The sequence below is a fragment of the Lissotriton helveticus genome, chromosome 7 (assembly GCF_964261635.1).
Source record: "Lissotriton helveticus chromosome 7, aLisHel1.1, whole genome shotgun sequence".
NCBI lineage: Eukaryota > Metazoa > Chordata > Amphibia > Caudata > Salamandridae > Lissotriton > Lissotriton helveticus.
Window position 1 is genome coordinate 1,184,761,417 of NC_136068.1, and position 15,572 is coordinate 1,184,776,988.

Below are 15,572 nucleotides of genomic sequence, written 5' to 3' on the forward strand. Positions count from 1 at the left end.
GGCTCCAAAAACTTTGCGGTAGCGGTCCCGGAAGTTGCTGGAGGCCTGGGAGTCGGTTCTGCGCCGTTCAAGGTCCTGGTTCCTAGGGAGATTGAGGGACCGGTCACAGAGCCACCATCATTCTATGAAGACGCAGAAGAGCGAGTGGGTCCTCGCTCTTCTGCGTCGTCGGTTCCGGACCGACCTCGACTCCGGTCTCAACACCGAGAGACCCTGATGGATCCATGCATGGATCCCAGCCGATGTCATTTGGCCTTGTTTGACCTCCGCCGCTGGCTGGCTCCCCGACCGATGCCGTCCCCGGCTTCCACCCTGACGTGGAGACGGTGCCGGACCGGTGTCGATCGACGCTGATTCCGACACCGTTTGGGAATTTAGTAATTCTAATCCAGTGGCTTCTTTCAGTCACCGTCACCTGCTTATTTTTATTCCGCCTGACGCCTTGCAGATGGTTTGACCTTAATTTGAGCTATTGTACTGTGATGGGGGTCATGTGACCGATTATGACATAAATCAGTACTCTCGCCATGATCTCACAGCCTCCTCCACTTGTAAACTGTGAATAAAAGGAAGATTTGACTAATTTACAAAACTCTAGTGGTAAACAACATCTCTTTGTTATATCTGACCAGTTAGCAAGGTAACTTTCTTAGTGTGGTACCGATTAGAAGCATAGAGAAAGGAGCACAATACAAATGGTGAAAGGTTTGTGGAAATCCATTTTAAAAATGCCATTGTTTTTATTTGTCTAGTATTCAAATAATAATGCCACATTTCATTATGTCCAAAATATTGCACGTTTGTAAATTGTGGTAGAAACCATTCCCAACTCCATGTTTTTCTACACTTTACCTACTTTTTTGTTTCTTTGATCTGTGCTTCGAGCCTGCTTCGTTGTCTTTTTCTATCCCCCTTTGGTTTTTTTCGCTCTGTCTTGCTGTACTGTGTTGCTGCTCCTTCCTTGGATACATATGACCGTTTCCTTTTTAGCTGCCTCTTTGCATATTTTGAAGAGAAAATATTTTAAATATAATGTTGACCTTATTGTTCTTTTCACATTGGTGTCTTTTTTTCAAAATATCACTGAAAATGTTTCGTCATGAGGGATACAGACCATGACTTGAACTAATAGGGTACTTACATAACCACGTTCAGGGTTTGTAATACGTTCTACAGGTTGCCCGATATTTGCGCTAATTGGTGGGGGATGCACCCTTGTATGTCAAGCAAGCACGATTTGTGGAAGTCATTAAAGAAGGAGGGCTGGGAATACCCTATGCTTTGTGGTTCATTAGCTACCAAAGGTTGCCCAAGGCAATTTTGTGAAATGCTTCCTATTTGAAAATTGTTAAATTCAAGACCTATAACAAATGTATTTGTAACAAACTGCTGTTATTTTGAAGGTATACCTATTGGTGGCAGTAAAGCAAATGTGATTGTTTCATTACTATTTGATAATGCTATCTGCATCCCTACAGTCCAAACTAAGCTTTTCACTATACCTTATAGTTTATAACATGTTTTCAAATGTATTAATATAGTTTGTTCTTGAGTACTTTTGGAGATAACAGTTTGACATCACCTTCCTAAATGATCCCTCTAAGTATTTTTACCTAAGAAACTAGCTGAGAAATGAGTAAATATATGTATTGCCAAGCTCATGATTTGTAGAAATTGAATGTTCAGGACTAGAATCTCACAAGAAACTGATATTTCTACAGGACAGTCACAACATGTGGTAACCCAGATCATCCGGGGGCAGCCACCCTCTACTGCAGTTTCTAGTACCAGTACTGTTACTTCAAGCAGTGGGCAGCGGCTTATCAGTCCTGGACCACCAGTTCAGCCTGCTCAGCAACAAGCCACCATTCCACAGCCCCCACGCCCCCAGCAGGGGCAGGTAAAACTCACGATGGCCCAACTTACACAACTAACACAAGGACAGGTAAGCTGTAGTTGAATGTATTTATATTTATATTACTCAGATTCTAATTTTTAACAAGGACTTCACCATTATTAACTTTCCATTTTACCTAATTATCGAAGAAATAGTGAAGGAGACACAGTCCATCAGCATGCTTGCTGAATTTTTTCAGTTCACCTTTAAATAAACCATGGAAGATAATTAGCGTGTGCTGTTTTGATAAGTCTGTATTCAGTGAATTCAGACTATGAATGGCCTACCACTTGAGAACTATTTTTTGAAGAAAGGCATTTGTTTTTATATTAAATTTCATAATGAATATACACTGAGAGAACGTAGAACCAAATGGATAGATACTTACTTCCTATTACTGTCAGAATAACAATGTTTGAGTCCTGTTTACAATGTTTTTTCTCAGTTCCCCAGGCTCTCTTGTTTGTATGAAATATCAGCTGGCTGGAGCTACACAGCCTTTGCTCACAGGGAGGGGTGAGGTGGGGGGGGTCCTAATGTAGCTGCAGCCAATTTTACAAAGTGGTTAAATGCGGCAGTCACCAAGCTGGCGCCTTTGAAATGCATCAAAACTCATAGGAACAGACCCACTGCACCGTGGTTTTGTCCCATTGAAACTGAAATGCCGTTGGCAAGAGAAAGTCTGTAGCGGTTACTATTGTGGAGAGGAAAGTAGTAGATATAAAAATGATATATAGGAGTATAAAAAATTATAATTGTAGAGAAAACTAACCATATCACAGAACATATTAACCTAGGCATAAATTCCTTTAGAGAGTTTTTTTTTAAAAGTTCAGGCATTCTCCAGCCCAAATATTCCCAATGTTCTCCACCCCAGCCAGTCATTTTTTGATAAGCTGGCAGAATATTTCAAACATAAGTAGAATTCGATAAAACCTGCTCCATCTGTGTTCCATGATTCAGAAAAGGGGGTGGTGATGAACAGAGTGTCTGAATTAAGCAGACCACTCTTACCCAGTCCAAAGATCAGGGCTTGATCCATCACCGTTATTTAGCTCACTGCCCCATCCCAGCTCAGAACCTGGCTATATGCAAATTAGTCTGTCCCTGGCCCAGTGCATCATGGGAACAGGGCAGACCAAACTACCAAGCCAATTCTTCACCAGAAAGGAGACAAGCTTCTGGGGACCGGTTTCTGCCATTCCAGGCGTCGTCCGCCCGGCTTGCTTGAATCCTGATGGAGCAGTGAGCAAGGGACTCATGTCTGAGTATACCCTTCCACGCTTATGGTGGACAAAATGATTCAGAAAAGGGGGTGGTGATGAACAGAGTGTCTGAATTAAGCAGACCACTCTTACCCAGTCCAAAGATCAGGGCTTGATCCATCACCGTTATTTAGCTCACTGCCCCATCCCAGCTCAGAACCTGGCTATATGCAAATTAGTCTGTCCCTGGCCCAGTGCATCATGGGAACAGGGCAGACCAAACTACCAAGCCAATTCTTCACCAGAAAGGAGACAAGCTTCCGGGGACCGGTTTCTGCCATTCCAGGCGTCGTCGGCCCGGCTTGCTTGAATCCTGATGGAGCAGTGAGCAAGGGACTCATGTCTGAGTATACCCTTCCACGCTTATGGTGGACAAAATGATTCAGAAAAGGGGGTGGTGATGAACAGAGTGTCTGAATTAAACAGACCACTCTTATCCAGTCCAAAGATCAGGGCTTGATCCATCACCGTTATTTAGCTCACTGCCCCATCCCAGCTCAGAACCTGGCTATATGCAAATTAGTCTGTCCCTGGCCCAGTGCATCATGGGAACAGGGCAGACCAAACTACCAAGCCAATTCTTCACCAGAAAGGAGACAAGCTTCCGGGGACCGGTTTCTGCCATTCCAGGCGTCGTCGGCCCGGCTTGCTTGAATCCTGATGGAGCAGTGAGCAAGGGACTCATGTCTGAGTATACCCTTCCACGCTTATGGTGGACAAAATGATTCAGAAAAGGGGGTGGTGATGAACAGAGTGTCTGAATTAAGCAGACCACTCTTACCCAGTCCAAAGATCAGGGCTTGATCCATCACCGTTATTTAGCTCACTGCCCCATCCCAGCTCAGAACCTGGCTATATGCAAATTAGTCTGTCCCTGGCCCAGTGCATCATGGGAACAGGGCAGACCAAACTACCAACCCAATTCTTCACCAGAAAGGAGACAAGCTTCCGGGGACCGGTTTCTGCCATTCCAGGCGTCGTCGGCCCGGCTTGCTTGAATCCTGATGGAGCAGTGAGCAAGGGACTCATGTCTGAGTATACCCTTCCACGCTTATGGTGGACAAAATGATTCAGAAAAGGGGGTGGTGATGAACAGAGTGTCTGAATTAAGCAGACCACTCTTACCCAGTCCAAAGATCAGGGCTTGATCCATCACCGTTATTTAGCTCACTGCCCCATCCCAGCTCAGAACCTGTGTTCCAAGCGCTGAGATTGCCTCCTTGACCCTCCAATGTAGCAAGCTCCGCAACTTTCCAGCTTTGACTGAGTGTTAGAAATAGGTTTAGGTTTAGGGATTTGTAAAGCTCATGGCTACCCACAGGCATCCAAGCGCTAGTATGAAACAAGACAGGGAGATTAATTAATTAATCGGACACACTCAGGAGCCCCATCAGATCCCTGCCTGTCGGAAATTCTACATGACAAAGTCAAAATTGTTGCTACAGCTCTCATCTCCTCTTTTAAACATCATTTTTAACACTTGTAAAAGCTTATATTCTTACACTGCTAAAAAAAAAAAAAAAACTCTCAACCCCCAGGTGGCAAAAAAAGATCGACCCATCTCGCGCCTACCTACAATGTCAAATATCCTTGAGAAGCATCTAACTAGCACTTTCAGAGCATTTAGACAAAAATTAGATCGTGGAAGGAATCACCGTTAAGCTTCAGAACAAGTTTCAGCAATGAGTGGGCTCTGGTTGTTGTTTCTGAAGAGACAAGACACATCGTGAATAACGAAGGGACCTATCCGCAGCCTTCGACATCAAGGGCTATGCGGTCCTGTTGGAGCGCCTAGGGGAAATAGAGATAGCTGAAACGGCTCTTGATCTCCTCTCTCATTTCTAACTAGTAGAAAGCAGTCTGTGGCTATTGTAGAGTTCATCTCAAAATCTTTCTTCCTTGCTTTGTGGCGTCTCTTATGGGTCATCATTGAGCCCCATGTTTTTCAACATGTATGTGGCTCCCTTAGTCAAGTTGCTCTGTTTCTTTGGCTTTTCCACAATGTCCTATGCCAAGGACTCTCAAATTGTAGGGTCGATCTCTAGAAATGTTGACGAGGTCCCTGACCGCTTTAACAGATGCATGTGTGCAATTGCTAGCTGGATGAGTGCTGATTGCCTCACGTTGAGCATATTCCTTCTCCTCCTTGGGAATGACACCTTTTGGAATCTATATTGGCGGCCCCAGACTCTGGATCTACCCCCACACCCCTTGCCAGTACTCAAAGTCTGGAATTTAGGGGGAATTTTAAAATGTAACCTCTCGTTTACAGACCAGGTTAATAAATTGACCTTAACTATGTGTCTTTCTGCTGAAAACTTTGAAAATTCTGCCTTTAATTCCTTTTGATTTACAGGAATTGTTCGTTTTTATCAAGGTTGGATTATTGCAATGCACTTTATTTGGAGATACATCAACATTCTTTAAACAAGCTGCAGATACTGCGGAATGCAGCTGCCCGTCGTCTTAACAAAATTCCAGAGGATAAATCAGTTTTGGGTACCTTATTGGCGCTTCACTGGCTTCCAGTTAAAAAGCGAGTGGCCTTTAAGGCGCTCTGTAAGGCCATGGACCTGAGTAACTGAAAATTAAATTTGTATGGTACACTCCAAATAGATTGTTGGGCTCTGCAGCTTCCGCAACAGTTATTGTTTTAAAAATAGAGACGGTCTCTTGGGGTGGCAGAAGCTTAAGTCACTCCACCTGCCAACTTCGGAAATGACTGCTTTGGTGTCTCAAATGTCAATCTAACATTCCTGCTTGTTTTCTCTTCCTTTGTAGTTTTTATATTCCCCCCTGTTGCCTCAGTATAGGAAATTGCAGATGTTCGCGCTGAGACGTTTTAGGGCATTTGTGTGCTCTATAAATTTCACATCCATCAGTCAATATTTTTCTCCTTACATATTTCTTTAATATTGAATACATAAGGGTTTTGCTTCACCTATCCAAATTTCTTAGCATTGTTTTAATGCTATAACTTCTTATTCGTAGCATGTGTTGGCCATAGAGACAAATGCTTGTAATTATCCTGCCATCTAGTGGCTCAGACGATTACAAGTGGTTTTTCTTCAAAGAAGCTTCGAGTCACGAGGTATAGTGACTGCTCCTCCGGTGTGTATTATGCATGTTGCTTGGCCCCTTTGTTAGATTGTTTTGTTCCGCCACCTGTTTGAGACGTCGATATAGCAGCGCTGGGACTGAAGCTTCACTCCTCACTGAGGCCTTTGCAGGCGCTCTGATTTTTTTCTCCTGTCCGAAACATTTCATATCTGAATGACAGCAGCAGGTGTTATCGATCACTTCACAGCACTGCCTGGGCTCGGGCCCGGTTGTCCACAACTTCCTAGTCTCCATTCTACAAGACTGCGTCCACAAGGGATGGAAAGCACACCCTTCAGCTTTTGCCCTAATTTATTGATTTATTTATGCAATTTGTTAAGCGCAACAAATACCCTAAGGTGTCTCGGCGCTGTTCAGATCAGGTGCGTGGAAATCAGGACTTACTGGTTAAAGAGCCAAGTTTTTAATTGTCTCCGAAAGATCATGAGGGAAGGGCATGATTTTATGTGGAGGGGGAAGAGTGTTCCACAGCCTAGCTGCAGCGACCGTGAATCGTCTATCCCCCCAGTTCACTTTTTTAGTGCGGGGAATTGGTAGCTAGTTAGCAGAGGAGGAGCGCAGCGCTCTTTTGGGCGTATCGACAGAGAAGGCTTGCTGTAAAAACTCTGGGCCTGTGCCGTTCCTGGCCTTATAGGTGATACATAAGGCCTTGAATTTTGTACGGCTCCTGATCAGAAGCCAGTGCAGATGCCGAATGATCGGAGAGATGGATGAACATTTTGGGGTATGAGTTAAAATTCTGGCAGCAGAGTTCTGGACAAGTTATAGCTTATTCAGAACTTGTGCTTGGGCGTTTAATAGTAAACCGTTACAGTAGTCAACCTTGGATAAAACCAAGCTTGACATCAGGGTTTTACCTGCACTGGCTGGGAGAAACGGCAATAATTTCTTAATCATCCTCAGAGTATAAAAGGATGCCGAGAATACCGCGTTAGCATGGCTTATAAATGAGAGTTTATTATCAAATAGAACACCTAGGTTCCTGACTTTATTCACCGGTGTCGGGAGGAGGCCTAAGTCAGCGGGCCACCATGATGGGGACCAAGACGGGGTCAGGCTACCGAATATCATGACCTCCGTCTGTCTGAGTTTAATTTTAAACAATTGTGGTCCATCCAAGAGCTGATGGCCATCATTCCGTCTTGGAAGTTAGCTGCAACCGCTCTTCCATTGTTATGAACAGCCAGTACTAACTGGGTATCATCAGCGTAAGATGTTAAACCTATGCCGTAGGATTTGATGACCCTCGCCAAGTCCGACACATAGATGTTGAATAGCGTCGGACTTAGCGAGGATCCCTGAGGAACACCACACGGCAAGGTAAAAATAGGGGAGATGAAGTCACCCAGTTTGACTGACTGCTCACGGCCCGAAAGAAAGAAGGTTAGCAGTGATTTGGCCTTGTCCTGAATGCCGATCCTTCCAACACGGTCGATCAAGGTGTTGTGATCGACCGTGTCGAAAGCCGCAGACAAGTCCAAGAATATCAGGACTGCTGCGCCTCCTTGATCCATGATTACTCTGACCTCGTCTGCTGCCTTTATAAGGGCAGTTTCAGTCCCATAGCCTTTCCTGAAGCCGAATTGAGTATCATCAAGAAGATTATTCTGGTCAATATAATTGGCCAACTGATGATTCATGATTTTCTCAAATATTTTTGAGGGGAAAGGAAAGCATGCAATAGGTCGATAGTTTTTAGAATCAGAGGGGTTCAAGCTTGGTTTTTTTAATAACGGTTTGATAATTGCTTTCTTCCAAACCAAAGGATAGGACCCTGAGCAAAACATGGCGTTGCAGATATTAGTCAGCATGGGGGCTCTCAAGCTGGTCACTGGTTTAATGATCGTAGGTGGGCATCGATCGAGTGGTGATCCTGATTTAATGGTTGTTATAATTTCCATCATCTGAGGTGGGGTGATTTGAGCAAATTCTGACATAGATGTGGAGGTGAGGGAGTGATTTGTAATGAGGCTGGCGGGATCTAAAGTGGGCTTTGTAGCAAAAGTGGAAAATATGTCGTCGACCTTAAATTTGAAGAAATCTGCCAGTTCATTGCAAAGATTTTGAGATGGTTCTATAGTGGTACAGGTAGGTGGGGTAGACAGATTCAAAACCACTTGGTAAAGTAGTTTAGTTGAATTTTTAGCTGTTTCTATTTGCTCCGTATAGTATCTTTGTTTCTCTGTGTTTAACATTAATCTGTAGATAGATAGCGCTTTTTTATAGGCATCTCTATCGTTATTGTTATAAAATTTACGCCAGCGTCTCTCTAAATTTCGACAGCGTTGCCTCTCCAGTCTGAGGGTTTCAGAAAACCAAGGAGCAGAGGGTGTGTTACGGTTTGATCGTATAGATTTTAAAGGAGCCAGTGTATTGAAGGCATCGTTTAGCCAAGCCGTATACTTCTCTGAAGCAGTGTGGGGGTCAGAAGTATCCCCTGGATGAGTGGTGAGTAGGGTAGAGTGTAAGGTTTGGTCATCCAGCTTCTTCCAATCTCGGAATTGTATGACAGGGTTTTTGAGATTTGTATTTTTGACATCCCTTATCCTAATAGTAAAGATTAATGCAGAGTGGTCAGTACATTTTAATGGTTTTACTAAGGGTGGGGTGATATACGGATTGTTGGAAAAAATACCATCAAGTTTATGCCCAGCCTGGTGGGTGGGATCGGTATTCAGTAGTTTGAGACCTGCTGCGGAAAGGTCAGATACTAGGGTTGAGGCGTCTCTGTCAGTGGCGTTTTCTAGGTGGAAATTAAAATCACCTAATATTGTGTAATCGGGATAAGCTGCTATGGGTTCTAACAGGGTATTAAGGGATGCTAGAAAGGGGGTTCGTGGGGAAGGAGGGCGGTAAATAAGAATGCCATTAAAGGATTGCATGGGGGAGAGTCTGATGCCGAAGGTGAGAGCTTCTGCTGAATCAAGGTTAGTTGGTTCTATCCATGTGACAAAATTATTTCTATATACAATGGCCATACCGCCACCTCTTTTCCCTGGCGGTCTATCCTGCCTGATCACCTAGTATCCGTCCGGGACAGCTGTATGGAGATCAGGGCCGGATGCTAGGTCTGTCCATGTTTCCGTTATGAAAAGGAGATCTAGGTCTTGACTTAGAATGAATTCGTAGATGTCCTCTTTATGTTTTATAAGTGACCGCGCGTTAATTAACGCACATTGTATAGGTTTGGCCGTAGTGTGTACTTGAGGCAAGTATTGTGGTTGTTGAGGATAGGGGAGTGTCAGATTATACTTACAGTTTGGACATTGTACGGATTGTAAGTTTATTAAACAGTCTGCTTTGAAGTGGAGACAGCATGAGCTTAGAGAAGCCTCGGATACTTTAAGGTAGGTGTTCCTTATAAACCTCAGATGATTGCTAGAGTAGGTAATGGCATTACCTCCTTGGTAGGGTCTGAAAAGACCAGGGGACATGGCGCTCGGCGCGGTCTTAGCGCGGACGGGCGCAGACGGGCTTGCCTTAGGCGCGCCTTCGGCCTAAGGCAAAACACACAACATAGAATGACGATTTTAAAATTTCAATCGGCAATTTAAGATTTTTTAAAAATGAATTAGCAGCAATGGTCCAGCAATAGTACGCCTGCCTAACAACCCCCGGCTTCCGCCTCAGGGGTGTGGGAACTGATCTGTGCCGCGCGAAAATCTAGATGGGTTTTAAACCAGCTGGGAGGGCAGGGGATCAGCCAGCAACTGGAGCGCTGTCCCTGCCTTCCCCCAAGATGGTGTCCGCCTTCTCTCGCCCCAGCAAGTAGTCTGCTGTGCGAGGGAGAAGTATCGGTGCAAGGCAGAGGTAGGGTCTTTAGATAAAGTGCAATGTTATATTAAATCCTAAAACAAAACAAACAATATAGAATGACGATTTTAAAATTTCAATTGGCAATTTAAGATTTTTTAAAAATGAATTAGCAGCAATGGTCCAGCAATAGTACGCCTGCCTAACAACCCCCGGCTTCCGCCTCAGGGGTGTGGGAACTGATCTGTGCCGCGCGAAAATCTAGATGGGTTTTAAACCAGCTGGGAGGGCGGGGGATCAGCCAGCAACTGGAGCGCTGTCCCTGCCTTCCCCCAAGATGGCGTCCGCCTTCTCTCGCCCCAGCAAGTAGTCTGCTGTGCGAGGGAGAAGTATCGGTGCAAGGCAGAGGTAGGGTCTTTAGATAAAGTGCAATGTTATATTAAATCATAAAACAAAACACACAACATAGAATGACGATTTTAAAATTTCAATCGGCAATTTAAGATTTTTTAAAAATGAATTAGCAGCAATGGTCCAGCAATAGTACGCCTGCCTAACAACCCCTGGCTTCCGCCTCAGGGGTGTGGGAACTGATCTGTGCCGCGCGAAAATCTAGATGGGTTTTAAACCAGCTGGGAGGGCGGGGATCAGCCAGCAACTGGAGCGCTGTCCCTGCCTTCCCCCAAGATGCTGTCCGCCTTCTCTCGCCCCAGCAAGTAGTCTGCTGTGCGAGGGAGAAGTATCGGTGCAAGGCAGAGGTAGGGGCTTTAGATAAAGTGCAATGTTATATTAAATCATAAAACAAAACACACAACATAGAATGACGATTTTAAAATTTCAATCGGCAATTTAAGATTTTTAAAAAATGAATTAGCAGCAATGGTCCAGCAATAGTACGCCTGCCTAACAACCCCCGGCTTCCGCCTCAGGGGTGTGGGAACTGATCTGTTGCCACGCTAAGTACTCCCTACAAGACCAACACGAAGTGTGGAATCTATGTTTGTCACTGGAGCACTAAGAGACCTCCCTTGAGGCCTGTATAGTGTTCTGATAGAAGAAAACACTTTGGCACCGGAGGGAGTATCTTTGGGCCTACACAAGAATTCAGCTATGTACAAAAGTTGCACTGGATATCTTTGGGGATTAGTCACCAGACCCCAGTCAAGAAACAGAAGACACAGAGGCGCAGGTGGTGCCACCAGATGTGCAAATAGTGCTGGCTAGCAGTGGGGACAGCTCAGACTCCCACAATTGGCACACATCTGACCTATCTGAAAGAAACACGTTAGTGATAGATTCCTTACCTTAGAATATCCCCAGGCGTCAGCCTGGATCCAGAAAGCTTTAGTCAGCAGTACCCCTGCGCGTCAATAGGCATTGTCGTACGGCTCCGCGTGCGTCATTGGCATCTTATTGGCTGAGGTGACGTCACTGGAGCTACTTAGACGTGCCCAGATGCACTGACGTCAGTTCTTTCTGTTTCCGCCCCAGCCAGGTCCGCAGGGAGCGGTACCCTGTCACTTGTAGACTAAGTATTTGATTGTTATAATTTGTAAGTAAACTTACCTCTGGTGCATAGGGATGTTCGGTTTTAAGCTTTGCGAAACCTGTCCGTGCACGATGTTGCTGACGGACCCGCACCGTAAGTGTCTCTTCTGCTCGGGGCGCGACCACGACACCGAGTTGTGCTCCCACTGCCGGGCCATGGCCCGAAAACTTTGGGAGGTGGTCTCGAAAGTGGCTGGAGGCCCGGGAGTCGGCCCCACGTCGTTCCAGGCCCCGGTCCCGCAGGAGGTCTAGGGCCCGGTCACGGAGCAAGCATCATAATTCGAAGTACTCACACGTAACGCGAAGCACAAAATGTCGAAGAAGTGTCGCCGCTGTTTGTCCTCCCCTGTCGCGGGACACGGCTGAAAGGGGCAAGTAGCAGCACCCCAGCGGCTCCGACAAAGCCTGGGCAGTCACCAATGGTTTACCCACCTTTTCCAGGTCCATCGGCGTCTCGGACGAATTGCAAGATTTCTTGTCTGCAATGGCCCGTATCTTTGGCCCGTGCGGCCCCGTCGGAACGCCTTCGGGCCCCACTGTTCCTTGTTCCTCAACGTCGCCGGCCCCGACGTCGTTGACGCCCAAAGGCCTCCGTGGCTCCCTGTTCTTGCCAGTGGACCCCGTACGGCCCCCACGACATCAGCATCGCCGATGACGCCGGCAGTGACCGACGCCGGCATCGACTTTTTTTCCGACGTCGACACTGCGCTGGAAGTGTGTCTCCCGACACCAATGGGGGATTTTTACCCTTTCATTCACCCACGTCCTCGCCCACTTGTGGAGGAGGGTGAGAACTGGGAATGGTTTATAGAGCCTCTTGTGGCACAGTGCAAGTCTGTCTCCGACTGGGATGAGGATGCGGAGGCCGGTGACCCGGTTTACACTCCAGTGCCTGGTTCACCATCTCCTTATACCACTATGGAGGAGAGTGGTACCTTTTCAACGGTGCTGCGTAGGGCGGCCGAGTCTCGTAACCTCGAACTCCCTACAGTGGCTGTCAGGACCAAACTCCTGACAGAGGTACTTCGGCCAGCTTCCTCTTCTACAGAACTGCTGTTTGTCGTTTAATGATGCCCTCACTGATGTGCTTCTTGGCACTTGGTCCAGGCCCAACACAGGGGCAAGGGGGTGGGCCGATGCCATCGCCCGGCCGCGGGCGACCCCGCCTTCCTCACCCAGCACCCTACACCTGAGAGTTTGGTGGTTCAAGCCTCGACGTCCCCAAGCGCATTCCCTTCTGATCCGCCAGACATGGAATCCAAGAAACTGGAGCAGTTTTGGGAGAAGATTTATTCTTCTGCAAGTTCCAGACTGCGGTCTGTGAAAACTGCCTGTCCCTTGGGCCGCTATTCCCATTCTGTTTGGGATGCGGTTGCGCAGGTGCTGCCTCAGTGTCTGGAGGAGGCTCGGACATATCTCTCCCGCGCTATTGCGGAGGGGAGAGATGCGGCCAAGTTCACGATTCGTTGTGGACTTGATACAGCTGATTCGCTGGGTAGAGCGATTTCCACAACGGTGGTGCTACGCCGTCATGCCTGGTTGAGGACAACTGGTTTTTCTGCGGATGTCCAAAATACTTTGATGGACAAGCCCTTTGATGGCACTCGCCTTTTTGGTGATTAGGTGGATTCTACATTGGAGCGTTTCAAGGACTCTCGCGCCACGATCACACATACTCCTTCCCCCTTCTACTTTTCGTTCCTTTCGTAGCTCTAGAAGGGGCGTCCAAAACGTTCGTTTCAGACCAGGCCTGCGCAGCAACAGTCCCAGCTCAGCCGCGGGAAACGCAGAGGCGGGTCAGCGTGCGGGTCAGTCCACAACCACCTTCCTAGTCCGGTGCTTCAGACCCACCAGACGCCAGTGGGTGGCAGGATTCATCATCACCTCCCTCACTGGCGCGACATTACATCAGACAGGTGGGTTCTAGAAATTGTTCGAAACGGCTACCCCCTCCCCTTCGAGTCTACCCCCCCAGCCATGCCACCACAGTTCCACGGCATGTTGGGGAACATTTGGCACTTTTCCAGCAGGAAGTTACGGCCCTCTTGGCCAAGGGAGCCTTAGAGCGTGTTCCGATGCCAGAAGTAGGTTGTGGTTATTCCCACTGCTTCTTGGTTCTGAAGAAGGACAAGGGTCTACGTCCCATCTTGGACCTTTGGAACGTATATCGCTTTCTCCGGAGGGAGAAGTTCAAGATGTTCATTCTGGCTCAGGTCTTGTCTGCTCTCGACCCACAAGACTGGATGGTTGCACTGGACCTACAGTACGCTTATTTTCATATTTCCATCCTGCCGGCCCATCGGCGTTACCTGTGATTCACTGTGGGCCAGGAGCATTTTCAGTTCACCGTGCTCCCCTTTGGCCTTACCAGTGCCCCTCGGGTGTTCACAAACGTGATGGCGGTGGTTGTAGCTCATCTGCGCAGATCAGGGGTTCCAGTCTTCCCCTATCTTGTTCAAGGCGGGCTCGCCCCAGACAGTCGTCTTCCACCTCCAGACTACGGCCGACCTCCTGCATTTGCTGGGGTTCGCCATCAACGTGCAAAAGTCACACCTGATTCCCTCCCAGAAGCTCCTCTTCATCGGAGCTGTTCTAGACACAGCGCAGTTTCGGGTTTATCCTCCTGAACAGCAAGTCCAGGACATTCAGGCTATGATTCCGATCTTTCAGCCCTTGTCCTGGGTTTCGGTCAGGGCGACCTTGAGGCTGCTGGCACTCATGGCCTCCTGCATCCTGCTGACCAACCATACCAGATGGCATATGCGGGCTCTGCAGTGGGACCTGAAGTTCCAGTGGGCGCAGCACCAGGGTTCACCTGACCAACTAAGTCTAGATCTTGGAGGGCAGTGCTCAGCAATTGCAGTGGTGGCTCACGAATCAACATTGGGTCAGCGGCAGATCCCTTTCCCTTCCCCAACTGGAGCACACAGTGGTGACGGATGCGTCCCTCCTAGGATGGGGTGGCCTCATTGGAGAGGCGGAGATCAGAGGCCTCTGGTCTCCGGCGGAGTCCCTGCTCCATATCAACCTTTTGGAGCTTCGGGTGATCCTTCTTGCACTGAAGGCACTCCTTCCCTCTGTCAGGGGGAAGGTGGTGCAGGTGTTCACAGACAACACCACCGCCATATGGTATAGCAACAAACAGGGCGGGGTGGGGTCGTGGACCCTATGTCAGGAGGCTCTGCTCCTCTGGATGTGGCTGGAACGTCACAGCATTTCCTTGACGGTTCAACACCTGGCTGGTTCTTCGAACGCTAGGGCGGACAAACGCAGCTGCGGGTGTCTATTGGATCACAAATGGTGTCTTTTCTCGGAGGTGGCGCAAGGTCTCTTTCAACAGTGGGGAGAGCCTCGGTTAGATCTATTCACCACAGAAGAGAATGCGAAATGTCCACAGTTCTGCGCTTTGGAATTTCCAAGGCGGTATTCGCTCGCGACGCTTTTTGTCACGAGTGGAGCTGCGGTCTGTTATACGCCTTTCTGCCTATACCTCTTCTACCCAGAGTGCTGAAGAAAATCAGGCACGACCGGGCCCAAGTCATCCTTGTGGCGCCGGACTGGGCTCGAAGAGTTTGGTATCCAGAGCTACTCAGTATGAACCCGGATCCCCCGATCCGACTGCCTCTGCGGTTAGGCTCTTCTGTCGCAGCAGCAGGGGACGGTTCCCCACCCGAACCTGCCCAGCCGCCACCTACATGCGTGGAGATTGAGCGGCAACAGTTGATTCCATTTGACTTGGCTCCTGAAGTCTGTGATGTCATTCTGGCAGCTAGGCGTCCCTCCACTAAATCGGTATAGGCCTGCAGGTGGAACAAATTTGTGGCATGGTGCACTGCCAAGGCTGTGGATCCCCTTTCTCTCCCTCTTTCTGAGGTCCTTTTGTTTCTTCTTTCTTTGGCCCAGCAGGGCTCTGCTCTGGGCACTATCAAGGGCTATCTTTCGGCCATTTCAGCCTTTTTGAGGCTTCCACATCAGCCTTCTCTTTTCAA

At 47.7% G+C, this 15,572-nt stretch overlaps 1 protein-coding gene across 5 annotated transcripts in view; it reads left to right on the top strand.

Moving 5' to 3' along the window:
• Window positions 1–15,572, top strand: part of BPTF (bromodomain PHD finger transcription factor) — a 1,855,127-nt gene that overhangs the window by 1,365,079 nt on the left and 474,476 nt on the right. For all 5 annotated transcript variants that reach the window (XR_013598794.1, XM_078654332.1, XM_078654328.1 and 2 more), the window contains exon 22: window positions 1,722–1,945. Coding sequence is in view for 4 of the 5 variants with exons in the window: in XM_078654332.1 (XP_078510458.1) it covers window positions 1,722–1,945 (224 nt within the window). In the remaining variant the exon portion in view is untranslated. The remainder of the gene's footprint in view (window positions 1–1,721; window positions 1,946–15,572) is intronic.